The sequence below is a fragment of the Mya arenaria genome, chromosome 1, assembly GCF_026914265.1.
Source record: "Mya arenaria isolate MELC-2E11 chromosome 1, ASM2691426v1".
Taxonomy (NCBI): Eukaryota; Metazoa; Mollusca; class Bivalvia; order Myida; family Myidae; genus Mya; species Mya arenaria.
The window spans coordinates 45,551,062-45,578,949 of NC_069122.1; the positions used below are offsets into that span (position 1 = coordinate 45,551,062).

The following is a 27,888-nucleotide window of genomic DNA, read 5'->3' on the forward strand; positions in this document are numbered from 1 at the left end:
AACCATGACCGCAAGATTTGAGGCTTATGTAATAAGCTTGTAATTCAAATACAACGTATGCTGATGTATTTGGTCCGAACTACAAGATGAATACCCAACTACTAGCTTGTAATTCAAATATAATGTGTGCTGATGTATTTGGTCCGAACTACAAGATGAATACCCAACTACTAGCTTGTAATTCAAATGTAATGTATGCTAATGTATTTGTCCGAACTACAAGATGAATACCCAACTACTAGCTTGTAATTCAAATACAACGTATGCTGATGTATTTGGTCCGAACTACAAGATGAATACCCAGCTACTAGCTTGTAATTCAAATATAATGTATTTGTCCGAACTACAAGATGAATACCCAACTACTAGCTTGTAATTCAAATACAACGTATGCTGATGTATTTGGTCCGAACTACAAGATGAATACCCAACTACTAGCTTGTAATTCAAATATAATGTATGCTAATGTATTTTTCCGAACTTCAAGATGAATACCCAACTACTAGCTTGTAATTCAAATATAATGTATGCTAATGTATTTGTCCGAACTACAAGATGAATACCCAACTACTAGCTTGTAATTCAAATATTATGAATGCTGGTGCAGTTAGGGTGAACTACAAGCTGAATACCGATATACAAGCTTGTAATTGGCGAACTACAAGTTAAATTACGATGTACAATATCCAAGCCGAACATACAAGCTGAATACCCAACTACAAGTTTGTAATTGGCGAACTACAAGTTGAATTACTATGTACAATATACAAGCCGAACTACAAGCTGAATACCAAACTACAAGCTTGTAATTGGCGAATTACAAGCTGAACTACGATGTACAATGTACAAGCCAACTTCACATACCTCACAATACCTCAACTATTTTGTAAACAAAACTGTTAAATAAAGGAGTGTGTTTTTACGCTTTTTACCGTAGTTTAATAAACTAAATATGTCCATAACAATACTAAATTAGATCATTAGCTTTGTGTGCTTATAAATTCATTATGAACGTAATGTTCACAATGATAATCCAGAGATTAAAACGTATTAGGTAACGCTAAACCATTCAAGTGTCAACCCAAGGTGGCTCTTTTCTCATTCAACCTGTGACCTATTATACGGGCCATTTTGTTTAAACAAAACAACCAATGTTTAATTACAAGGTTGAGCTGCCTGTCGTATGATTTAATGTTGACTGTCACATAATTTGTTTAGTAAATTAAATAATAAAATATTTACCTTATGTTTTTAAAATACAAAACAATAATAGATCTAAGCATACTTATCAGATCTTCTCTCGGATAGCATAATTCAATAGACATTTTCATGAACGAATTTGAAATATAAGTCCTTATGCAACATATACACAAATAAAACAAAATGATATTGTCGTAAAAACAGCAATTTTAATTTCGAATGCATGCCGCGACATTTTGTTTATTCTATAAATACTATAAAGATACATTATTAAAAAAACGTAAGACTAGAAACATGATCAATCTTGATAAAAAATATATAACTTAAATAATTAAAAAGTTTCTTTGTGCAAAGAAAGGTAGAAAAACACATTAAATATAACAAATAACGATACACTGTACATTGGCGTAAATGGCATTCATCAAGAAATGGTGCTGATACAGGTTCTACTATATGGCACATACCAGTCATTAAATTGTGGTTGTCGACACTAGAACATTCTTACTATCAGTAATTGCAACTCATCAAATGTATTTTGATTGTCGACACTAGAACGTTCTCACAATCAGTAATTGCAACTCATCAAATGTATTTAGATTGTCCGTGTCAGACTCGACGAGTCAAATATGTGACGTACCATTTGTCAGAAATCCTTACGTCTATTGCTCGTCAAATGAACGTATATACATAAGACCGATTGTTCAGAACTTTTATACATAAGACATACTGTTAACATTATCGTTGTCAACATTATCGTTTTCAACATTATCGTTGTTAACATTATCGTTGTCAACATTATCGTTGTTAACATTATCGTTAACATTCAAATCACTACTACTGTTGAATATTCATTGCCATAATGTAGTACTGCTTATAAATACTGAGACATTTGCTCAATATATGAGCACATCGTTTAATAGGTCACCTTGAAATGTTAACGATGATGTTGTTAATTGTAATGAAGTTCTAAACAATCGGGTCAACTATTTTTTAAACGCTTGAAGGAAATGGACGATATGAAAAATCTTCTCGCAAATCTCAAGAGTGGTCTTTCTTTGGTTTTTTAATTGGCTTTAATGCCATCGGCGACATATTCACATTAGTCAACCAGCTTTGACACTTTTGTATGGATCTTTCTCGAATAAACTGTGGCGGTACCTCCATCTCCTCTTTTGAAATAAATGATGGCCTTTGACTGTACCTACTATCAAATCCTGGCGGTGTTATTTCAAAATCGTCCGGATTGGCTGGAATTTTGTAATTTCCGATTCCAGGAATTTTGAAATTTTTCTTCTTTGCTTGTTCCAAGTTGTAGATTTTTGTTTTCACCGGGTTTGATTGAACGGTTGTTCGGCTAAGTTTTGTATTCTCCCTAAGAGAGGGGAATAACTTCTTTTTATCCAACTCTTCACTTGAAGAGTCGTCACATTCTTTTGCAAATGTTGGTGAAGAGAACTGGGAACTGTTCTCATCATTCCCGAGGCTGTCCAAAGATTTGAACTGGTTTCGAAGCACTGACCTCGAATGCTCACGCATGAAATGGTCGTATTTACTTCTGTTATCCTTCATACGTCTCTGAGAAGGCACACTTTTGTGATAACTATTGACTGATTTGTTATTCACCGATTTGTTCTCTTTATTTCTCTTCGTTGTTTTCACACCCATGTCATTTAAGGTTTCCAAAATTGCGTGACGGGCTTCTTTTGACATGGCTTTTTCTTCAAGAAAGTCTTCCGAGCTGCTTGAAGTTAAAGTTTTATCGTTGACAGAATCGCTTTCTTTCTTATTATCTCTAAGTGTTACCTGTTTTAAAAAGCGCTGTTGAATGCGTTCAGATATTAATGAATTATTATCTTCACCGATATGTGTACTATGGCATTCGAAACTTGCAGTAGAAAATCTGCTATGATTGCCGACCCTTTCAAAATCCTGAAATAAAGTATCTACATCGTAAGCTGTCTCATTTACTTCTTTGGAAATGTCGACAGATTGTTCATCAAAATTACTACTCACTGTTTCTATGTCAACATTTTTGTCGGTTCCAAAAACTTCAAACTGTACATGCCTTGTACCATCCGCGTTCTTTTGTAGCTCCTCAGTTTTATTCACAACACTTTTAACCGAATCAATTGATGTGAAATTACTACATACACCACTGTCTTTAGAGTCGAAAATGTCAGATACTACAGGATTTCCTGTGGTAAAGTATTGTACTGGTGTTGATGAAAACATATGCTCATTAGTCCAAACTGATTGCGAGCCTTCCGAAATGGAAACACTGTTTAACGTTTGTTTCACTGTGTTTGTTGTTTTCGAGTTTTGGTCTTCACAAACAATAATCGTTGTTATATTATGATTGTCCTGATAATTAAGTGACTGATTAAGAGGTTCATAATCATTATCCGTGTCTTCAACTAGTATATTTGAAAATTCATCTATATCTTCATCTGTTACATTCGACTGATCTAATCCAGTATCATTTGATTTCATTAGCTGAATATTTTCCGGTTTACAATTGGCGTTTGTAGATCGCGACGCTTTGTTTACAGGTGTCACCAAATTTGTGTTGACACTTGGATTAAACTTGCTTGTCTTTTTATCAATGCAAATATTAGGATTATTTTGCCTTTTTGTTTTTAAGTGCTCGTATGCATGCCTTTCACCATGGCGATAACCACATGTGGTACTACATCTTTGTGGCCCCGACACGATCACATCATTTTCATCCTGATATCCTAAAGCGCTCTGGCACTGCCGCTGTTTTTCCGTGATCGTCCGTTTGTCTGTAGCGCTCTGTGGTTTTCGTTTGAGGAAAGATCTTGAGGTTTTCGCAAAGTCTCTATAAATATCAGTCTCTTTTCTTGACCTCGGGTAGGTGGTTGTGTTCACATTTTCTTCCGACTTTTTATGAACTGACGTTTGTCTTGATGTTTGAATCGCACTCTTTGATTGCTGCTTTCTTTCACTTTTCTGTCTTACAGAGCGTGTACCTACAGCGCTTTTTGGGTAATTGTTCGCTCTGTATGTGGTGGGAGGCCTGTATCTCCGATCCTGAACAGTTTTCGGTCTTTCTCTCCTCTGTGTTCTTGCCTTGTAAAATGTGTTTGGGGGATCGTCGTCATAACTAACCAAACTGATCAAGTCAATTTCGGTACTACGTTTGAAAATATCAAATTCTGTTTTATAAACAGATCGCTTTTTAAAACTAGCAACTGGATTGTATCCAAACATAGCTGTTTTTCTTAAGGTAGAACTAATTGACTTTCAATGAAGACAATGCAATCAGAATATGAGCGTGTATCACATTTCTTATTACCTTAATGTTTTCACTTTTGATTTATTCATTGTCCTTAATAGCCTCGGCTCAAATTTGCCATTTATTTATGTTTATCTCTGACTCAAATGCCAATACACTGGTACAACCGTACTCTAATTTCAATTTCAATCGCATTCACGAAGGTTTCTGATAGCTGAATAGTCAATGTGTTTTTTTGCAGTATCAGTATATTGAATGTCCAACAAGTCTTCGTATTTCTGATAAAACAGAATCAAATTTCCCTTCAACGCACCATGGAAGTATTATCTTTTACAAGTATTTCCTTTCCTGAAATAAAAAGAAATGCCTGTAAAGAACAATATCTAAAATGACAGTCATAAAACGTACCGAAAAAATCCTATTTTATCTCTTATTTACATGCATGTATTCGCAAAGATTTTCCTAAAAACTTCCTAATTGTTTCTATTACCTGCTGGGAGGCCTGACTTGATCCATTTTATTTAAAAAAAATCCACCAATTTAAACCAAAATCACATATTGCCACTTCGCTGAAATTCAATCAAGAAGGTATTTTGGTATCTTTAACCTGATTTAAGTTTTTGCTTCGATTGGTGCAATCAAATCATATAACATCTTCGTCAATAGGATTATAAGTGATCTTCAGTTATTATGTATGCATTAGAACTCAATTCCTCGACAAACCTAGTTAATTTATGTAAAACCTAATATTACTGAAACGTGCTTGCGATTGAATTAGCGAAAGGACGAAAGTTTGCAAACGGATATGGAATAATATAAAAGAAAGTATTATTAAAAACACAGGCAAAGTCAAATCATACACAATTAATTTTATTTGAACTGTACATCATTCTAGTAAGTAAAGTCAAAAACAAAATTGAAATGTATCAGTGAATTGTAACCATGGTCCCCAGGTCCGGGGAATAGCGGGGACTTTGACATTCGGTCCAGCCAATCCCAGGTAAAATCCCCGCCCTGCAGGTACAAACTGCTGGCAAAATCCCCGCCAAGTGCCCCGCACCCCGGGGACATCCAAGGTAAGGTCCATTCCCCGCTATTTTCGGTGCGAAAACAAAACCACCGCTATCACTTGGCACTGCGGGGCCACATGGAAGGTAAAAACACGGCCAATTTCCCCCGCTGTTCCCACTATACCCCAGGACCTGGGGGCCGTGGTTACAATTGACTGATGCATTAAGTGTAATATAACTATAAAAAGGGACAACCTAAGATGTTCACAGTTAACCAAGACCCTGCTTAGTACAAGGATCAAGGCAAACGCAGTACTTACGACAATAACGGAATAGACTAAACTTTTGTGCTCTTTTTTCTTTAAATAAAACAATGTTTTTCGTTCTTTTGTCAATGCAATGTAATCATGTTTCAGAAGCGACAAAGATATATATTATTTTAAAGTGTATTACACGTATAACACTAATTTTGATGATTAAATATTTATAAAAATCAATTGTATTCATTAATCTAACTCCATAATGTATTTCTTTATAACGCTAAGAGTGTATTAATCTGTAAGTCTAATATGCTAAAATCATTGTAAAATATAACTGGATAATAATTAAACTTACTTTACAAAATTTAATATTACCTTCCAAAAATATCCGTGCGCACAAAAAGACTGATATAGTCCTTAATAAGCAATTAAATAAACTATTATATCGCATGTAAAAATGCATTTCGAATGTTGAAATACCCATATAATACAACTGAATGCATTGTTTAAATGTCTTAAACGATGACTGAATTGCAATTGTCTGAAGCCAATTTAAATTATGCATTGTTTCCTAATTGGTATCGGAGATCTATTAAACGCCTGGTTAAATTATGTGGGCTCCTATTTTGAAACTAGGATGTTTCTTAAGAAGTTAATTGAAAGATGCCAAAAAAATGACATCAAATGTGGGAAGAAATTTATTTGGAAGATAGTCCAGTCGAACGTTAATTGAATTAGAGAGTTGTTTGCAATGCATCTAAGCTAAGCATCGCATTTAATGTGAACCAACCCCGAAGCTAAAATGTAATGAATAATTAATCGTATACATTTATTCAGTTTAAAAATAACTGTTTTTGGATGTGTTTTTGATGTTGTTTTGTTTATACACATCTTTTCCCTGCAATCGAAATTTAAGAGGTAGATTTGCATTCACAAAACAACTAGATAAAGAGGGCATATCCAAATTTAAACGCATGTGCATGAAGCGTTTTACCTTTTGTTCTTCCGTTTGGCAATCAGATATTTTCTCACGTTCCATGGTATGTGGCACGGGTGAAGAAGTATTGTTCTTTTTGGCGAAGTTTTTTGGCGCTTCAACCTTAAACATAAACTTAAATGAAGTATATATATATTTGACCTGTTCACGACACCGTTGTCCGATATTATATTTAAATGTCGTGCAACGTCATACTAAATGGGTATCGCGTTTAATGAAGATACTTTTTGAACAATGCTTTAAAGTCCCAGTGGAACTAAGGATTGCATAATTAAAGAAATGCGAATACTATTATGATACAGTTTCAGATAATGTTTGCTAAATCCCCGAGGCTCACACGATGCTTTATTAAACAGAAATTGATGGGTATTACCAAGGGAATCCCTAACTGGACAACTGACTCACTATATGGTGATGAGGTAGATAAGTGAGTTGTAAACCGTACCTGAGCAGTTGCCGGACTCTTTATGAGGCTTAAGACTGGATAGAGAAATACTGAACACTTTGAAATGAAATTTCACATGAAGAAAATTTAGCTCCTATCTCCAACACTAATGTAATAAAAGCAATTTCAAATGAAAATATACTGAGTCAATGTTGTAAAGTGAAAAATCGCCGTAAAATGTGTCAATACTTCCGCATTTTCTTCAGTAAAATATAATTTAGTTTTCGATTGAAAATTACAGTATTATTATTTTGTTTAAAATTCTCTTTAAACCAATAAAAATGAAAACCATTAGTATTCAAAGCAATGAAGAGATTTGGAAATAAGAAAGACACGTGATATGCAAATTTCGTAATGACGTTGTGTGCACTAAATTTAGATTATACTTTCGGTTTTGTTGCGGTCTGTAGTGTAGTCTCGATTAATGCATTTTTTTCTCATCCTTGGGTTTGAAAATGTCAAAAAATCATTTCGATATACATACTAAAAAATAAATTAACATCACTAAAACATACTGGGTCTTTAATTTTAAATCAACTAGTGTAGACAGTTTTCTATCATGGGAAATACAATTTGATTCCACAAAACATATATGACATCTTTGGTCGGCGTTGTCTTTCACTCGATTATTGAAAATATATCTTAACATAATAAAACGCAATGCCAACTTTTAATAAAGTGCAAATAGTTCGTATTTTAATTATTCCTTTATGCTATTCTGCGAAACATGTGGACAGTCAAAACCGTATTTTCTTCCTTGTGTTCACGCTTATGCCTTCGCAAATGGGATCATCGGTAGGATTCACATTTAATGAATTAGAAAGCCTTCAACACAAGGCCCCCCATGCCAAATTTCCATTTAGTAAAGGGCAATAACTCTTAGAACACTGACGCTTGCAACCGGAAGGTAAAACACGGCCCATTTCCCCGGCTATCCCCGGTATACTCCCGGACCTGTGGGGGGGCGTGGTTACAATTGACTGGTGCATTATACACACGTTACATAATTTTATTAATTCCTGACTAATAATTACATAGGAATGGCTTCGGGTGTACGGACTGACACGAAAAATGTATATCCCAAGCCGATTAAATAGCGAAATATTCGGCGGGGGAAAAACTAATAGTTATGTATCGTTTCATTGAAAAATGAATTTAAAAAAAACAACAAATGCCGTTATTTGTTGCCGAGTCATCCTGAGGAAAAAGGATATAATTCTTAAGTGTGATCGTTTCAAGCGCCATGACCATTCGAAAATCGGATTTAGATTAAAAAGTCAAAGAGAAACACAGCTTATAATCTTAAGATTTAAGTCTTACAGTATCTCACAGCAATATGCTCCACGCATTATGGACGTTCTCAATTGCAGTTAATCCAATGTTCATTTAATTCTCCTTATAAGTAACACGGAATGGTTCATGTTTCTTTTTAAACAAAATAATAAAATACATTTTAATTAATAGTTTTTGAGAGAAAAAAAACACAAGAGAACACAACAGCAACACAACAACAACTTACCAAAAGCTGAAGCGAAAATCCTAAACCTTCTGGTTGACATCTTCATACATTCATTATAAAATTATGGTACACTAACACTCAAGGCATCAAAGTCATTCAAAGGGCAACGAATACTAGCGCGGCTATTTAAATATTAATCTCCGTTATTTTCAATTAATGAATAAGGTAAACAAATGTTACATATTATATTGCTTGACAATTAAATGCTAATTTATTCATTAAATCTGTATGAATATAAACTGCTGGGAATTTAATTGAACTGAAATTGATTTCCGGCATTTAATATTTTAAAATCACATTTATTTAAATTTCAAGCATATGGACTGATAAAAGTTTGGAAACCTTATTAGGTTTTTGATAAATGGTATTAGACCAATAAAGCGCTGAAAAGTTTACAAATGTACCGCAATAGCCATTAAAATCCTTGCATTCAAATTTTAATATCAATAAGACACTTGTAAATAAAATAAATGCCTTTTTCATGACATTACATATTGCCCACGGTACATAAGATATCACTTTAAATCATAAGTGAAATTGAAAGGACAACAACAGCAACCTCTTGAAGCATATCTGATAAGATAACGATTATTACATTTTTCCATTTATGATTTATACTTGACCTACCTCACACAAAAACATACAAAATAGCGCTCATTGATGCATTATGTTAAAATGTAAATGAAAACGAATTTAACGTTAGACTTAAAAAACTGTCATCATAAATACCAGTATAACAGTGATACAACTAGAAATCAAGAATTTAAATGGCTAAAACAACAACAGTTCGTGTTAAAAACAACAAAAACAACAACAGTTATTATAACTTAAAGTTTCTATGGATTATACAATTAAGTTTTTTTTTTTAATATTACACTTTTATAAACATTATGTCAAAAAAAAAATGCGCAATAAATCGCAATGATAATCTTTAATAATAGCATAGGAGACTCTTCTGAGAAAGACAAACAGATAGACATACATTTTATTAAGACTTATTATTTGAGAACGTAGTAACCGCGTCTTAAAAAAACCAAAAGAGTATGCTATTCTCTGTGGGACACAGATCATATTCAACGAAATAAATAAAATTAATCTTACAATATTGATGCAATTAAGATTGTCAAATTGGTATATTAATAGTAAAAAACACACCTCAATTCAATTTAATTGTCAACCTTATATGCATAACTAAAGAATAATTATGTACAAATCAGATGTATATTTCATTTATAAGTCCACTTTTTTTAAGAAAACATCCGGTTCATTGTCAAAATTGCTAGATCGGTATGTGTCGCGAAAATTTAAATGTAAGCCATAACTCAAAATCTTTTTCAAATATTTACACAAAAGTTATTCCTCTTTGCCTATTGAAAAAACGTATCTAAGATAGAATACAAACATCGCCGGTATAAAAACAAATATTCTCCAAAACAAAGAGCAACAGCGGATTAGTTTAAAACCATCTTAACATGGACATATCCTTCTTTGTAACAAACATGTAGAAGCAGATATTGAGTAATCGCATTAAGGTGACGATGTTCAAATAACACAACAGAGTGAATGATTGTAGCGACACTCACGTGGGGATTATGTAAGGGGGGGGGGGTGAATGATGGTAGTGACTCACTCGGAGATTGTGTAAGGGGGGGCGGTGGATGATGGTAGTGACAGCCACTCGGAGATTATGTAAGGGGGGGGGGGGGCGGTGGATGATGGTAGTGACACTCGCTCGGAGATTATGTTAGGGGGTGAATGATGGTAGTGACTCACTCGGAGATTATGTGAGGGGGGGGGGGTGAATGATGGTAGTGACACTCACTCGGAGATTATGTTAGGGGGTGAATGATGGTAGTGACTCACTCGGAGATTATGTGGGGGGGGGGGGGGTGAATGATGGTAGTGACACTCACTCGGAGATTATGTTAGGGGGTGAAAGATGGTAGTAACTCACTCGGAGGTTATGTGGGGGGGGGGGGGGTGAATGATGGTAGTGACACTCACTCGGAGATTATGTTAGGGGGTGAATGATGGTAGTAACTCACTCGGAGGTTATGTGAGGGGGAGGGGGGTGAATGATGGTAGTGACACTCACTCGGAGAATATGTTAGGGGGTGAATGATGGTAGTGACTCACTCGGAGATTATGTAAGGGGGGGGGGTGAATGATGGTAGTGACTCACACGGAGATTATGTTAGGGGGGTGAATGATGGTAGTGACTCACTCGGAGATTATGTAAGGGGGGGGGGGTGAATGATGGTAGTGACTCACACGGAGAATATGTTAGGGGGTGAATGATGGTAGTGACTCACTCGGAGATTATGTAAGGGGGGGGGTGAATGATGGTAGTGACTCACACGGAGATTATGTTAGGGGGGTGAATGATGGTAGTGACTCACTCGGAGATTTTGTAAGGGGGGTGGATGATGGTAGTGACTCATTCGGAGATTATGTTAGGGGGGTGAATGATGGTAGTGACACCCACTCGGAGATTATGTAAGGGGGGGGGGGCGGTGGATGATGGTAGTGACACTCGCTCGGAGATTATGTTAGGGGGTGAATGATGGTCGTGACTCACTCGGAGATTATGTGAGGGGGGGGGGGTGAATGATGGTAGTGACACTCTCTCGGAGATTATGTTAGGGGGTGAATGATGGTAGTGACTCACTCGGAGATTATGTGGGGGGGGGGGGGTGAATGATGGTAGTGACACTCACTCGGAGATTATGTTAGGGGGTGAATGATGGTAGTGACTCACTCGGAGGTTATGTAAGGGGGGGGGGGGGGTGAATGATGGTAGTGACACTCACTCGGAGAATATGTTAGGGGGTGAATGATGGTAGTGACTCACTCGGAGATTATGTTAGGGGGTGAATGATGGTAGTGACTCACACGGAGATTATGTTAGGGGGGTGAATGATGGTAGTGACTCACTCGGAGATTTTGTAAGGGGGGTGGATGATGGTAGTGACTCATTCGGAGATTATGTTAGGGGGTTGAATGATGGTAGTGACACTCACTCGGAGATTATGTAAGGGGGGTGAATGATGGTAGTGACTCACTCGGAGATCATGTAAAGGGGGGGTGAATGATGGTAGTGACTCAATCGGAGGTTATGTAAGGGGAGTGAATGATGGTAGTGACTCACTCGGAGATTATATAAGGCGGGGGGGGGGTGAATGATGGTAGTGACTCACAGGCGGGGGGGGGGGGGTGAATGATGGTAGTGACTCACTCGGAGATTATGTAAGGGGGGTGAATGATGGTAGTGACTCACTCGGAGATTTTGTAAGGGGGGTGAATGTTGGTAGTGACTCACTCGGAGGTTATGTAAGGGGTGAATGATGGTAGTGACACTCACTCGGAGAATATGTAAGGGGGCTGAATGTTGGTATTGACACTCACTCGGAGAATATGTAACGGGGTAAATGATGGTAATGACACTCACTCGGAGAATATGTAAGGGGGTGAATGTTGGTATTGACACTCACTCGGAGATTACGTAAGGGGGTGGATGATGGAAGTGACACTCACTCGGAGAATATGTAACGGGGTGAATGATGGTAGTGACACTCACTCGGAGATTATGTAAGGGGGTGGATGATGGAAGTGACACTCACTCGGAGAATATGTAACGGGGTAAATGATGGTAATGACACTCACTCGGAGAATATGTAAGGGGGCTGAATGTTGGTATTGACACTCACTCGGAGAATATGTAACGGGGTAAATGATGGTAATGACACTCACTCGGAGATTATGTAAGGGGGTGAATGATGGAAGTGACACTCACTCGGAGATTATGTGAGGGGGATAATCAGTTCACGTCATACTAGTACCTTCTTTGTAGCCACAGTTATAAATACATGGTGCAGGTTTACGTTTGAGTATATTCTTGCCCATCCAGTAAGTAAAGAAGGCAGGCATCTTTTTTTGTAGTTGAGATTCTTCTTCAGATCAAAATAACTATCTGTCTATCTATCATACGCCATGCACATTTATAAAAACGTTTTAAAAAACGTCGTTAGCATACAGAATTTTCGCCTCCGCGTTTCTCAAGATGTCATTTGCATACGTTTAAAGACGTCAATTTACAAACGTTTTAAAGACGTCATACACATTTTTTATGTATTTACGTCAATTGCACTGCACTATCTTTGTAAAGACGATGTGTGTGCGTGCAAGCGTGCGTGCGTGCGTGCGTGCGTGCGAGTTAAAGCCTTCAAAACAACGTACGTTCTCAGAGTCAACTTACACGCACGTAATTGTCATTTAATATTGAGTCTTTTACACGCCACGTTTATTGTAGACGTCAATGACATACAATTTACGGACGTAATTCTACTGTCAGCAAAATATGTCGTTTGCAAAATACGTCATTGCAAACATTCTGATGGCGTCTTCTTCACATTCCCAGGAGGTTTCTTAGAAAGCAAATGCCGGGAACCGTGCCTCTGATGGTGTCAGGAGCTCCACGAGGAAGTAGATCGTACCAGCCAAACCTGTCAATAACAACGAAATGTAAATATACAATGTATATAAAGTAATCGTCAACGGATATCCACATAGGATCCATTTCGTTTGCAAACATGTGACAATGGATGCACATTTTATTATTCATTCTGTTTCTTTTTGGACAACTTAAAGGCATAGGGGTCGCTTTAATAAAGAACTTGCTTAGTCGATTTTCGTCGTAACTGAAATTATCTCATGATGCAGTTACACTATGACGTGTTAGGCAAACTTTTATGTTGCGTATGAAAAATAAGAAAGGTCAACTCGTCGGCACACGTCCAAAACAGCATCGTCCAAAACAGCATCGTAAATTCTACAGCAAGAATAAATTGCATAAGGTGTTGAACGAATACATATCGTATGTCTGGCCTATTAGTAACGTATCACTTGCTTATTTATAACTTAGGCCAGCGAATGGCCAGCATATATCAAGCGTTCTCGACTTATGCCCAACATTTGAAAAACTTATGAAAAACCTATGCACAGCGCGCTCGGCGTGTTGCCGACGATCACGTGACGTTCCACATATAAAATACGGCGCATATCTCTATAGTCCCCCGTCGCATCACTAAAAAACTAATCGTCTACCGGGATGGACGTTAAATGGGAGTCCCATGTGACAGGGCTATACACTGGTGCACGTTAAAGAACCAGAATAGCTCTTACCAGGGCTACATTCTGTCTGTGCACTATGCTCCTAACCTAAAATGACTAACAATCTCAATGGAGCACTCGCCGAATGGGCAAGGCCCGAGTGCGAGTATAAATAAGCTTACACACACTACAGTACCGCATTCACAATGCGAGCTATCAAAATGGCAGAAGACAGCAACCAACAAGTTTTCCAGGAGCCGAGGTGGAGGCGAGAAGAACCCATCTACACCACGTCGTCCTGATGCAGGAGAAAGACAAATTGGAACTCCCGTCCAAGCCTCATCTTCTCTGTGTGAGATGGAGAAGTGATAGCAAAACGCCAATAATACTCAAGTTGTACCGTTGAACCGCGTTACTCCATCGTCAGAGATACGTCTAATACGTCTGACGTCAATATGCGTTGAAAATACGTCAGATATTGGTTAGATATAGGTACATGTGTAGGGAAGTAAGTTACTCATAGGTTATCAATAAGTTAGTTGTACGGTACACATTCATACCAACCGATCTCGACATATGAGTAATTTACCTCTAAAGTAATTAAACTATATATCACGTATGTCTAAGAGTATGGCTCACGAATGCCTAATATGAAGAGGACGTCGGAATACCTCGATATTCTTATGCATGCACACACATTTATGTCGGCCTCAGCGAACAAAAACGTATGCCAGCTTTTAACGGATACAACTTAACTAAATCTACCCCTAAATTGTTTTAACGTACACCAGCATGTTGGTGAAAATTAACGTACGTCGGCATACGTTACTGCTAATCCTATACGTCATAGCGTGACCGCTCCATTAGTGCTGTAGTTTCATTATTTGCTACGTATTTGTGTGGATTTAACTTAGGCAACTTTATAATTGACACTCATTTTGAGCAGACACAAAAATCGATGTATTTCCGTTTGTGACGTTTATACAGGTTTAAGATAATTACGACTAAAATACTTCATTAAAACGGCCCTCGAAGCATCTTCAGTCTCTTATAACAGGATTAAGCTAAGCTCACTATTTTTGTCTCGTTATATTATTGTTTATATATCCATGTTCTCAAGATTCTTTGAACTTTAAAAATAACATTATCTTTATGATTTATCACGATTAACTCATCTACGAACAGTAAAATCAAGATTAAGTAAGAATTTTGGCCTAATTAAATAAACTACTTAAGCTTTTTATGCATTTTTGAAGAACTCAGTTTAACCTTGGGTTCAGCCGCGAACTGACCTTGACCTTATTGTGACAACAAGGACATCAAACAGGTCTTTATTGATTTTGATTTAACCATGTATTGCCAAACAAATAACAAACATGGGCATTGAATAAGCCGAATAACATGGAATGTAAACAGATCGGATAAAATGCAACGCATAAAATGGTAAAGATTTCAAAGAATTAAGATGTGACCAGAAGAAAAAAGAATTCATGGTTTTCGAAGGATCTCATCTGTTCTATTTAGAACAGTTATATTAATGTATTAAAGCTGCACTCTCACAGATTGAACGTTTTGACAATTTTTTTTTATTTTTTGTCTTGGAACGAGCCGATTTTTGCGAAAATCCATGGAAATCAGTTAAATAAGACTGCTGACACATAATCAGATCGCAGATTTTTATATGCAAGTTCAAAAATTTATATTTTATGCATTTTTCTTAAACCGTTAGTAACGGTTTAAGCCATAAAACATTAATTTTCGTACGGAAATATGAAAATATACGATCTGATTTTCTGTCGGCAATCTTATATCATTGGTTTGCAGATATGTACGCAAATATTTGCTCTTTCCAAGACAAAAAATAAAAAAAAGTTGTTAAAATGGCCAATCTGTGAGAGTGCAGCTTTAAAGGCGAACAAGATATGTCGATGCATTTTGCTTTATTTTAATGCATTATCATGTTCAACTTTTTGACTTGAATGATAAATAGATAACGCTTTGTGAACAGATAAAAAGCATAAAAGCGATATTTTGACACTTTTTGAACTGGGGAATTTGTAGCCACGTATCTATTAATTGAAAACATTCCATTTATAAAAGCGGATATCATTTTATATTTGTACACGAATCATATCCTTTTTTTGTTTTTGTTTTGACCTTTAAAGTGAGGTAAGTTAAGTTAAACATAGTAATTTAATGCACAAAGTAAAAATAAATGCATTAATCTTTACGCTTTCATGTGTTTTAGAATCTTAAGGAACATGGATATGATATAAAAATACGACTTACCTTCAAACATCGAGTAAGGAGCATCGGGAATTCTTGGTGGTCTCTGATGAATACAAAACATTCCAAACTGGAACATAAGTTAAATTACCATTAGGCCAAAAAAAAAAATAGGTCTGTTTCCGGTCGCCCGACCGACCCTCTTATTTCCGCGCCGACCCTATACTTTTTATTGGTGTAAAAGTTAACTGCGCGCATATTTAGTACTTTTCGGTACTTTCTTTCCGTTAATTTTCTTATCTTTGGTCACAGTGCTCCAGCTAAGCATAATTAGCGTGGCGGGGCGCCCCGCTGCCCTTTTATGGCGCCCTGCTGCCTTTTCAAACGCCCCGCTGTGCCCTTTTCATTGACAGAGCTGCCTTTGATGATAAATAAAACAAATAAATCGCCCATTTGTGTCATCAAAGCGACATTGACCTCGCCGAAATTTTAACACATTGTAAATCTGTCAATCAGCGAGTATTTGGCCACTGTCCCATTAGTCAAAACATCGCAATTAGCCATAGGGTAATCCCCTAATCCGATAATTGGGCCGTGTCATCCAATTACCAAAACATCGCCGGTAGGCGGAGCTATTGAAAGTTAACCAATCAGAATGTACATTGAGAAGAACCTGATAATATGATATACGTTCATTAAAATGAGATAGAAAAGGCGACATAATTATGAAAAATCGTGTCAAGCATTGATGAAGTTAAAAAGTAATTGTTATATGTATTGAACAAACAATGCCAGACATTTTAAACATTGATGTTTTTGAAGCAGACGGTCATAGCCATCTCGGGACATCGGCAAGGTGGCGCTAAGAAAATCAAAAACATGACGTATCACCAAATATTTAATTGGTTTTCGTGAAATGTTCATGATAAAAAATTGATTTGTAAACACAAAAACATATTATTTTTTTTGCTTTATGTAGAGTTTTAATACTTACAGTATTTTTCTCCTGTTTACGATGTCAAAAATATCGGCGAGATCGCCATTTTGTCAGAACAATTTTCCGAGTTAATTTCTCAACCTCCCATTATGTATTGGTAAAGTTTTCATCAAGGACAGTGATTTAAATGTCATTTGGTTCTTAAATGTCAGCATATTATTTAGCCAGAGACAAGTAAATAACAGTATAGCTGAATGTGACATTCGTACCCTATCCCGAACGTACCAAAATAAGATTCGTCCCTCTACTATATTGACAGGTCATTTATTAGTCATTTTGATTGTTTCAAATCCTTAGCTGTCTTGGTTTTTGTTTCATTTTTAGATGCTATTTGGAGATAAACTATGTGACATTGACACATACACTTTTGCTGAGCCAAAAATGATACATTTTTTATGAACATTTTATATAGTTATAGCAATCAGTTTGAATGTGAATATAAACTGAGGTGTGTGTTATGGCATAGTTTTTGTATCAGGTGTTACGAAAGTATCACTTCTCCTTAAAGTCTCCCCACTTCTCCCTAAATTGACTGAAGGGAGAAGTCACTTCTCCCAAAGTTTTCAGGAGAGTTTTAGAATTTTAATATTCTATCAAATATAAGAATAGCATTATAGCACAAATGTGAAATTGGTAAATATGAAAAATTGACAAATCTGAGGCACTCTTTTTCGACATCTGTCATACAGACAAACATGTTCAACAATACATGCATTTATATTCTAGAAAATGTATATCTATACATTATAATTAATACACATTATACAGTTCTTAATGAATGAATGGACTTGTATTTACATTTTATGCTTTAGTACCTTTTAAAATTGTCTCATACGCAGTTAATATGGTTATTTTTGAATAAAAGTCAGCCGCCTTCTATTCTAGATCACTTCCCCCCCCCCCCAAAAAAAAAAAAAAAAAAAAAAAAAAATGCCTACCTACCTACCCTCTTTTTTTTGGGAAGGAGACCGGAAACGAACCTATTTTTTTTTTTGGCCTTAGTTGAATTAAAATCAAGAAGGCATACAGTGGCAATTAAATGAAAACAGGAAAAAAAATACATTAATACGTATCGAATCCTTGGGCCGTATTTAATATCTTACACATCCTGGTCCCATTCATCATATAAGCCAATTAATTATACAACCAAATGTAATGAAAGACTTTTTAAAAGAACGATCAATTTCAAATGCTTTTGATATGGCCAATCCGGTAGACTCAAGACGTTCTTTGTACCCAGTTTACCTCATAAGCTCTATGAAGATACTTTTTATCATCAGTCAGCTGGTACATGGCAAGGAATGCGTAGGCGTTGCCCGTGGTACCGTGACAAATCCCATGACCCTTCCGGAGGAGGCCCCTCTCCCAGATGACGTCCGCGCATCTGACTGCCGCCTGGAGGTAGCGGTCCTCCCCAAACAACTGTATTATAGAAGAACACAGCAAGTGTACATTAAACTGGGTTTGTCCCTTTTGACCCAAGTTTTGTCAACATGTGTATTGATCAAGCAGTATTTATCCAAACATTCGTATAATTAAATGCACAAAATAACGATAACCTGTGGAAAAAAATTATCAAAGTTTTATACGATATTATCTCCCTTCTTATATTATCAAGCCCAGCTTGTATAAATTGTGAAATGTTCTCCTTTAAAGAGTCTAAAAAATACTTTTAAATCCAAACAGTACGAAGATATTCACAATAAACTAATTTTTAATTGTAAAGTCAAGTTTTAGCAAAGAGTTTCAATAAATTAAGATACGGTAATGTGTAATGCCTAAGTCATTTTGTGAAATAAGGGCGAACTTCCGTCGAAATTAAATGTTATTAACTTGATAATTGTCGAGTTTTGGCCACTGGACTAGGCCATTTGGGTTTCTATTGCACTATAAACATTGTACGTCTCTTAAGCTAGAATGGTAATGTTGACTTTCTTAAAACAATGTGCAACAAAATCTGATATACCAGAAGTTAAGCAAATCTTTGCACATGCGTGCAACAACAAAATTACTTGCTCTACTAGGGTTGAAGCAGGCATGTAACCTTATTTATACTCCCACTCGGGCCTCGCCGATTCGGCGAGTGCTCCGATAAGATTGTTAGTCATTTTAGGTTTTTGGAGCATAGCCCACAGACATGATGTAACCCTGGTTAGTGATATCCTATATATAGCACGGTCACACATCCCCCATTTAATGTCCTTCCCGGAAGACGATAAGTATTTTAAGTGCATCCTCGGCACCCCAGCGTATCAAAACCTATAAGATATCATATAGGTTATGATACGCTGGGGTGCCGAGAAAGTTTTAGTTGTGTGGCTGGGATTCGAACCTGGAGTCCCTGCATGGACAGTCAAGTGTGTTACGACTAGACCAGGAATCCGCCACTGAACACAGAAAGTCAGGTTGTACCTTCTTATACCCCCGGTCAAGATGGAGAATCTAGCCGTAGTATTCACGAATATAATGGAGAAGGTGCGCTCAATTTCGAGTAAAAAATAAGTCCATTTTAATAAAAAATCCGTTTTTTTTTAAAGCCAATGATGTGCATGAAATGGGGGTTGATTAAACCTTTCAAACCGTACATTTTTTGTCGTGATTTGCTAGCCTTGACCTTCGAGGTTGGAGTCATGCCTTAACAAAGTTGCTTTACACTGCATGTAACATCAAAGCGACTTTAATATTGTTATTTGTATAAAGACCATATTCAAAAATGTGTTGCGCAAAATGTTATGAAAGGCAAAATTGCCACTCCATATTCAAAGTCGTTGATACACGCTTTATTACATTGTTAACATAAAGGAGGATTTTACTCATGTGTTGATATGCATGTACCTACAACACGAAAAGGACGTTATTATAAGGAAATATGACACAAGCACAATTGTTTCTATTTAATACCAAGAACATTTGATTGCACAATTCATTAAAGACCTTTAAAAGGTTTCCAACAGGACTGCAATTGTCTTTGGTAATTATTTCAGGAAACTGTATTATTTTAAGGAACTTAACACCATTTACCATGGTGATTACTACACGTATCATTATCTCCAACGCAGTAAGCTCCCTTGACAAGCAGAGACCTCTACCACCACGTACGAAAATAGCTGTATTTCAGCTCTACCAATTCATTAAAAAAAATATTAATGTAATATATAAGTAAATTCCGTTAAATCGCGTTGTCTTCAAATTTGAAAAAAAAAATAAAAATGAAAAAAGACTGAATTGTATCACGTGATATGGTTCATCAAATTGTGGTATCCGTGGTCACAGTGATTCATGTATGAAAGCGGAAAGAAACCGCTGGTTGGAGTTAGTCTTTTACCTTATATGCCTCGACGAAAGTGTGTATCCAGCCCGGAGCCCCATGACACCAGTGTACCAGCTTATCGCCCGTTGAGGACCCCAATGAGGAGGGGCAATTACCGGATGGGAATTGGAGGGTTAACATCCACTCGAGGCTAGGTCGTACTAATTCTTGTATGTATTTCTGGACCGAAGAATCCGAGACCTGTAACGATTTTACAAATAACTACAAGTAGAACTCTTGGGTGGCAATTACATGTTTACATGTAGAAGAGCTAGGATGCAATTTTGTATTCAATGGGCTTCTGGACTAAAGAATCATATACCTGGAATATTTTTTTCAAGATAAAACTTAACTATATGTAAAACTATTGGCTCACTAGAAATGAAGGGTTATTACAGAGTAGGGACTGCAGCGTGAAAATCCATTCAAGACTATGTTGCAATATTTACTATACGATTAATCAAAGCACTTAAAGTGCTGAGAGAATGGGGAAGTGGTAAAGTGGGTGTCGAGACTGATTTTAATAAGCCCAGTCTAGTAATCACATACCTGATGCATATTTACAAGGGTAAAGTTACTATATGTAGAAGTAATGACACTCCAGTGAGAAAGGACAATTACAGAAGGGGAACTGCATGGTTAACTTCCACTAATAGCTTGGCCACACAACTTCGTATGGACTGATCCATTAGATACATGTAAAGTACATGTTAGGGGTGAATTGACCCATTCTGTACATGTATAATACATGTGTGGTCACTGGTGTGAACTGACCAATCCGATACATGCAAAGTACATGTGGGGCATGAACTGACCAATCCGATACATGCAGAGTACATGTGTGGCATGAACGTACATGTGTGGCGTGAGCGTACATGTGTGGCGTGAACTGACCCATCATATACATGACCCATTGTATACATGTGGAGTACATGTGTGGGTTGAATTAACCCATCATATACATGTGCGGCGTGAACTGACCAATCATATACATGTAGAGTACATGTGTGGCATGAACTGACCAATTATATACATGTGTGGCATGGACTGACCCATCATATACATGTAAGAGCATGAACCGACAATAATACATGTATACATGTAGAGTATATGTGTTGGGTAAACTGACCCATTATATACATGTAGAGTACAGGTGTGGCATGAACTGGCCCATCATATACATGTACAGTACATGTGTGGCATGAACTGACCAATCATATACACATAGAGTACATGTGTGGCCTGAACTGACCCATTATATACATGAATAGTACATGTATGGCGTGAACTGACCAATCTGATACATGTACATGTAGAGTACATATAGGGTGTGAACTAACCCGTCATATACATGTAGAGTACGTGTGGGGTGTGAACTGACCCATCATATACATGAAGAGTACATGTGTGGGGTGAACTGACACATCACACTTTTTGTATAACCATTGAGCAACTATTGAAAGGTATATGGTCACAGATACTTAAGATAATGTTTTCAGTGTGTTACTCTCTCATTAAATATTACTTATTAGTATTCATAAGTTGACTTTGTTTAAAATTAAACTTTGCTAGACTTTGCATAATTTTGCAGAACATGGCTTGACTTTGCTAGACATTGCTTGACTTAGCTAGACAGTCCAATTTCGCCTAAAAATGCTTTCAAAAATATAAAAAAGATACAAGAATGTGATATAATTGTTTTTTTTTAAGAATACAACCAGCCGTTGAAAACGAATTGAGGTTCTTTTTTCTTTTTATGCATACAATTTAGAATTTAATTTTCAAAATTGGGGAAAACGTATATGTTTTTGCTTTGGAAAAAGGGCTGTATTACCAAATTGGTCAGAAAACACACACTGTTTTTTACTGCTATGCTTAGACATCTTTGCAAATGTTGAAACATGTGGGAAACCTTATTCATGTTTTATATGGACCTGCATTAGCATATAGTATATTCCAGCTAGTCCATGGGCAGCCCCAAGATAATGCTTGTCGTGCCAGGCGTACATAAGAGGGTGTTTCCACCGTTGTTGTTGGGACATGTGAAGTCCCGAGTCTATCACACATTTGAACACCTGAAAAATTAAACAGTTTAATTGAGCTAAAAATGTTTACATGTATATCAACTGAAACTTTTACTTGCAAGTTAACCAAAATAGTTATACATGTGATAAAACATCAGCGGTTCTAACAGCTGATAACTGTCATTCCTGAAAAATGGTTGGGGATCTGTCTGAGAATGAGGTACTCATGTCGGAATCAGGATAAAGGGGCTTAAACCCCTTGTGAAATTCTTTCCAAGGTCATTTTTATTTATTTCAAGGTACTTTCTACAGTTTTTGATGCATATGTTTGAGCAAAAAACATTCCTTACAACTGTACTATAGTCTGAAGTGAAAGTTCATCATCCTGCTTTAAGAACTAAATCTGAACTTTAGAACCCATGTAGTACTTAAAACCTATTACATGTATGGTTGACAGGAACATAAACTGTTTGTATAAGTTATATATATATTATATATAATATTAAATATTTTCCATTACTCCTGCAGTCTTAATTACTTTCAAAACACATAATACAGCATACAATAATCATTCCTTATAACTGGTATAAGATAAATACAAACATTTATTATATCAAGCAACCTATTTCAAATGAGAACATTTAATTTAAAGACCTACCTGTAATACAACATCCATATGAATGCTATCATTCCCACAATGTTTTCTGACTAACAACAGGGCATACATATAGCCAACCCTACCATACAACAGTTCGTCAGGCAAAGATGGATCTTCACATACTGCCTTGTGTAAAGCTTCAAGTCTGAAATCAAACTTAAATTAATCCAAAAATGATAATGATAATTAACAAACTTAAAATAATTTTTTTAATCTGACTGGACTGATGAGTGGTTTTTTAATGAATAAGCAATAGACTGCAAAAAACTTCAACAAAATACATTGCATGCCTGTGTAAAACCCATGTTGATGTAGCTACAATGTAAATATATGACCAAAATAAAGTTGAGATTTAAAATCAATACATGTATGTGAATAGGACAAGAATATGCATTTAGTAAAGATTATATGAACATTGATACGGTTCAACTACATTTTTGAGAAAATATTTCTTTCAAAGGTGTCATTTGTAAAATTAATGCACATACATGTACATTTACCGGGTATATGCAGAATATTACCGTTTGATACAGTCCACAGATGCCGCAGTATTCCCAAGCTTGGAATAAACCACTGCTCCTAGTGCAAGAGGACCGGCATCTCCACAGAGAAAAGAGATCCTTCGACCCTAAATGAAATTAACAAATTTACAAAAAAATGCAAGTACATATGGGCAAGCATGGTTAATATGAAAACATTACCAGTCATAATAATTTAACAAAGCTTATTCGGTGGAATACTTACTTATTCCAAATTGAGGTACTTTCAAAAAGGCATACAGATTTTCAAAATCCATTACATGTGTACACATTTGAAATGATCACACTTTTAGACAGCAGTGTGGCTTCAACAGGTGATAATAACTGCACCTACTTTCAGAGTTATAGAATTTATACACAACAAGCGCAAAGCACAATACTGTATACTTTCAACCTTGAGAGGTCAGTGAAGAAACTGGTTAGAGCCACTGTAAAGCTTATCATGCTTAGGCATGTGTATATTTAAATATCGATAAAAAATATCCACACTGTTCCTATTGCACTGTTAGACTGGTAACCTTTCAAATATGATAATTACTGCATAAACCAAAACAAAGAAAACATTCTCAAATACAGTAAAACCTTCATTTATAAAACCAAATACCAGGACAGGTAAATGGTGCTTTTATTCACCACAACCCACCTTTAACCTTTTAAGCGCTGGTTTCAAGCAGTCAAGTGCACACTCAAGCTGGCCTCTATCAGAATTCTTGTACGAGTACAGTCGGAGGTGCAGCAAGGCAATGCCTGAAAAGAAGTTGGGGTGCCTGTGTACAATTGTAAGCAAACACAGAGTTGGGATGTCTGTATACAATTGTAAGCAAACATTAAGTTTGGATTCCTGTATACAATTGTAAGCAAGCACTGAGGACCAAAATGGCTTCAAATCTCTAAGCTGTGTAATGGTTAATTAACTTTTTATATATCGGGACAAAAACAACGAAACTGTTATAGCATTGTGATGATGGTTTCTTTTACCAGTTGAAATGGCTTGAAGTTTTATTGCTGATAATTGATGATTGTATGACTGTAAACATTGTCTAACCTTCAATGCCTCAGCATCAAAATTGAGAAGTTTGTGAAAAAGACTTGGTCAAAATGATAAATTAACAATATTGATATATGTTTGCAATACTGTTTTCAAAGTCAAAATCTCATTGCTGTGGCTTCAAAATGTGAAGTACGTCAAAAGGTCAATGACAACCAGTTAAAGATCATGGTAAAGGTTATCCAATGAAAGACCATAGTAAAGGTTTTCCAATGAAAGACCATGGTAAAGGTCATCCAATGAAAGATCATGGCAGAGGTCATCCAATGAAAGACCATGGTAGGTAAAGGTCATCCAATGAAAGACCATAGTAAAGGTCATCCAATGAAAGACCATAGTAAAGGTCATCCAATGAAACACCATGGTAAAGGTCATCCAATGAAACACCATGGTAAAGATCATCCAATGACACATGGCCTAGTGAAATTTGTTTGCAAAACTACACATGATTTAAACTTCAATAGGTAAAGTTTTAAATATATATATATAAGAAAGTAGGTAAAAATCAGTCAACCAGAGACAATAATGAAATTATATGTAAAACTGTAAATCTTGTCCATTTTAAACACCACGCGTAGCTTTAAAATTTTCTTCATCCAACCATCACCTTTTACTTAACATACCTCCTATTCCAGTGTAAACAGAGTAATTATCATCATCTTCATTTTCTAGCCCAGTGTACAATCTCTCTAACATATGTTCTATTCCCTGCTTTAAAGGTGTACAGTACTTGTCAATCAACTGAAAAACAGACACATAAATAAATATAAATGCATACATGCACTACAGGCAATTTACCATAATGAACATCAAAATGCATCTTGCTTATAAAGTTGTATCTGTATTAATTGGCATATCACGGAGTTGTTTGTGAAAAAATACTTCAAATAAAGATGTACATGTATGTGTTTCAGGATACAATGGAATGCTTTATTTCATCATTTTACGACTAAGAACATGTAATCAGTCTTCAATTGTAGTACATTTATCACAATTAATCCGAACACTGATTGTCTGAATTTATCGTTCAAATTCATTTTTTGGTCTGGATTTCATTTCTTCTTTGTTTGCTTAAATCTTATTTCCATCAATAAATCGAAATCGCTATTTTGAAGTGATCCCTATTTTGTAGTCAAAATTACAGTACTGATTCGTTATGTCACACCCATTTACCAATCATTGTTTCAAACTTGGGTGTTCACATAGTTTTCACACCATACTGCTATAGCAAGCAGGCATCAGACTGAAGTGATAATGAAGCACAATAAGCGCTTGTTAAAGAATGACATTGAGACAGGGTTCGAATTTAACTTTGAGGAGCACTCGCAAAATTTTGCGAGTGCATTTTGAGGCAACTCGCAAAATGACAAATCAACTTGCAATTTTATTATTTGCTTTATTCCCTTATAATATTGTCTAATTAAAGTCGAAATTAACACCTAAGACATATTATGAGTATTAAAAAGTATCAACCTTGAGTGACTCGACTACTAGAACTTGTTGATGTCTTATTTTATTTGGGGAGTATGGAAAGACTTGTTGATAACAAAGCTGTCCAATAATTTGACATTGTTCACTTTGTATATTTACCCTCGCCATCGGGTAATTTAATACCCATTCGACAAGCACGCTACAGATTTCATTAAGTTTATCAGTATTAAAAACAATAAAATAATAAATTTAAAATAAAAAAGCAACAGTAAATGTAGCGTGGATACTTTGGATCATGAAATATATCGATCAACGAAGTCTATTCAATTTGACAGGATGATGGGGTTTACATATAGTGTGCAAAAGCGCTAAATTTAGCCAATGATTGAGCCAGGTGATTACGTCATTCGTATTTACTTTGTATTATGCACGCCTCGGAGCATCCCGGAAAGATTCGAGATAAAACTCGGCCTTTTCCATATTTGTTCTATTTTTGAAAACCTACTAGAGCGTGACTCCGTACTGTCTTTATACTAGTAGTGTAAACATGCCACTTATAGGCTGTTTACACTCGACTACATAGCGGAATTAAGTTCATGTTTATTCTACTTTCCTTTTAACATTTTGTGGGCTAGAAAAAGCCACTCGCAGAATTTTGCGAGCTTGAATAAAAGTCACTTGCAATTTCCAAATGTCTCTCGCATTTAGCAAGTATGCGAGTCTAAATTCGAACCCTGTGAGCAGTGTACAGGAGTAGTACAAGGCTTTGACGTTAGAGGGCGCGTAAGTTAGGGGCGCAACCTTTTGACATGCACCCTCTCTCTGAACCGAAAGTATATGACATAAACTGTTTGCATGTGGATTTGTTGTTATTCAATCAAGAATGTTTTTACAATTTGTAGTCTGAAATGATGCACTAAAGGCGTATTTTATTATTTTTTCTCCTATTTTGACATAAAAAGTAAACTTGGATGATTTCAAAGGGGGCCCGCACCAGGTGTGCCCCCCTCTAATTTCGCTTGTGGTGTATTTAACAAACATTTGTGTCAGATAATGAGCAATTTATTTTTTGTGTGGAAATTTATTTAATAGCTGGTTTTTACAATCTGAATTCTGTTTGAAATGTATTTCTTATCAAATTTGATTGCCTTATTACTCACTGCGCTGCCCACAAATCTGAAGAAGGGCCCAGTAACCAACCCCGCAGGATATCTAGAACGGCTATTGTAAAAGCCTACATAGGGCTATATAAACTTTGCTTTGTAACACATGCATACATTTGCTGTCATTTTGTTTTAAATGCATAATATTGTTTTAATAAAAAGTATAATTACAATTTTTGGACAAGCTATATCAAAATCGTCAACACTTAATTGCTTCTGCTTTAGCATGTAGCCACAAAAATGCGCGTTTAGGGAACTTTTTTTAACATTTGGATATTTATTGTGTTCCCTATAAAGACTCTGAAGCGGCTGTTTATATGGACTACTTTAGCATGGTGATAAAATATTTTGAAAAGTAAATTTTCTGACTGGCAAATATTTTTTGGGACAGGCTAAAGCTGCCAACTTGACTCTCTGGAAGACTGGCAGAAACTGTTAATTTTTGTTAAGACTAGAAATGGAAGACTTCTTGGCTTGTCCGAAATATTTGGCGTCCGAAATAATTTCTCTAAGAAGTAGTTACTTTTCCATCACTTCCGACGAGATCTTCGCCTCCATAATCTTTTATGTTGTTTTCGTAGTGTCTATCACCCATGTTTATTTATTCAATATAACATGTCATTATTCCGAAGAATGAAAAAACTAGCAAATACCAAATGTATTATTTTTCATAACAATCTAAGTAACAGACAACAG

General features: G+C 36.1%; 1 protein-coding gene across 5 annotated transcripts; it reads right to left on the reverse strand.

The window, feature by feature from the left end:
• Nucleotides 1–1,066: 1,066 nt before the first annotated feature.
• Nucleotides 1,067–27,888, reverse strand: LOC128237038 (lanC-like protein 2). 5 transcript variants are annotated; one of them, XR_008261488.1, is made up of 11 exons: nt 27,716–27,888; nt 25,222–25,339; nt 24,194–24,297; nt 23,533–23,639; nt 23,012–23,156; nt 22,264–22,404; nt 20,345–20,530; nt 18,265–18,441; nt 16,086–16,152; nt 12,527–13,189; nt 6,725–6,825 (listed from the first exon to the last, which is right to left on the reverse strand). XR_008261488.1 is itself a non-coding variant. In XM_052952248.1 (10 exons), exons 1-10 carry the CDS (start codon nt 27,785–27,787, stop codon nt 4,787–4,789), a joined length of 1,173 nt encoding a protein of 390 aa, XP_052808208.1. In that variant the 5' UTR covers nt 27,788–27,888; the 3' UTR covers nt 4,442–4,786. The 5 variants fall into 5 exon arrangements, 4 of the variants coding, with proteins under 4 accessions (XP_052808183.1, XP_052808190.1, XP_052808208.1 ...); XM_052952248.1 differs by lacking the exons at nt 12,527–13,189; nt 16,086–16,152 and adding an exon at nt 4,442–4,804 and having other exon boundaries at nt 6,721–6,825; XM_052952237.1 differs by lacking the exon at nt 6,725–6,825 and having other exon boundaries at nt 11,581–13,189.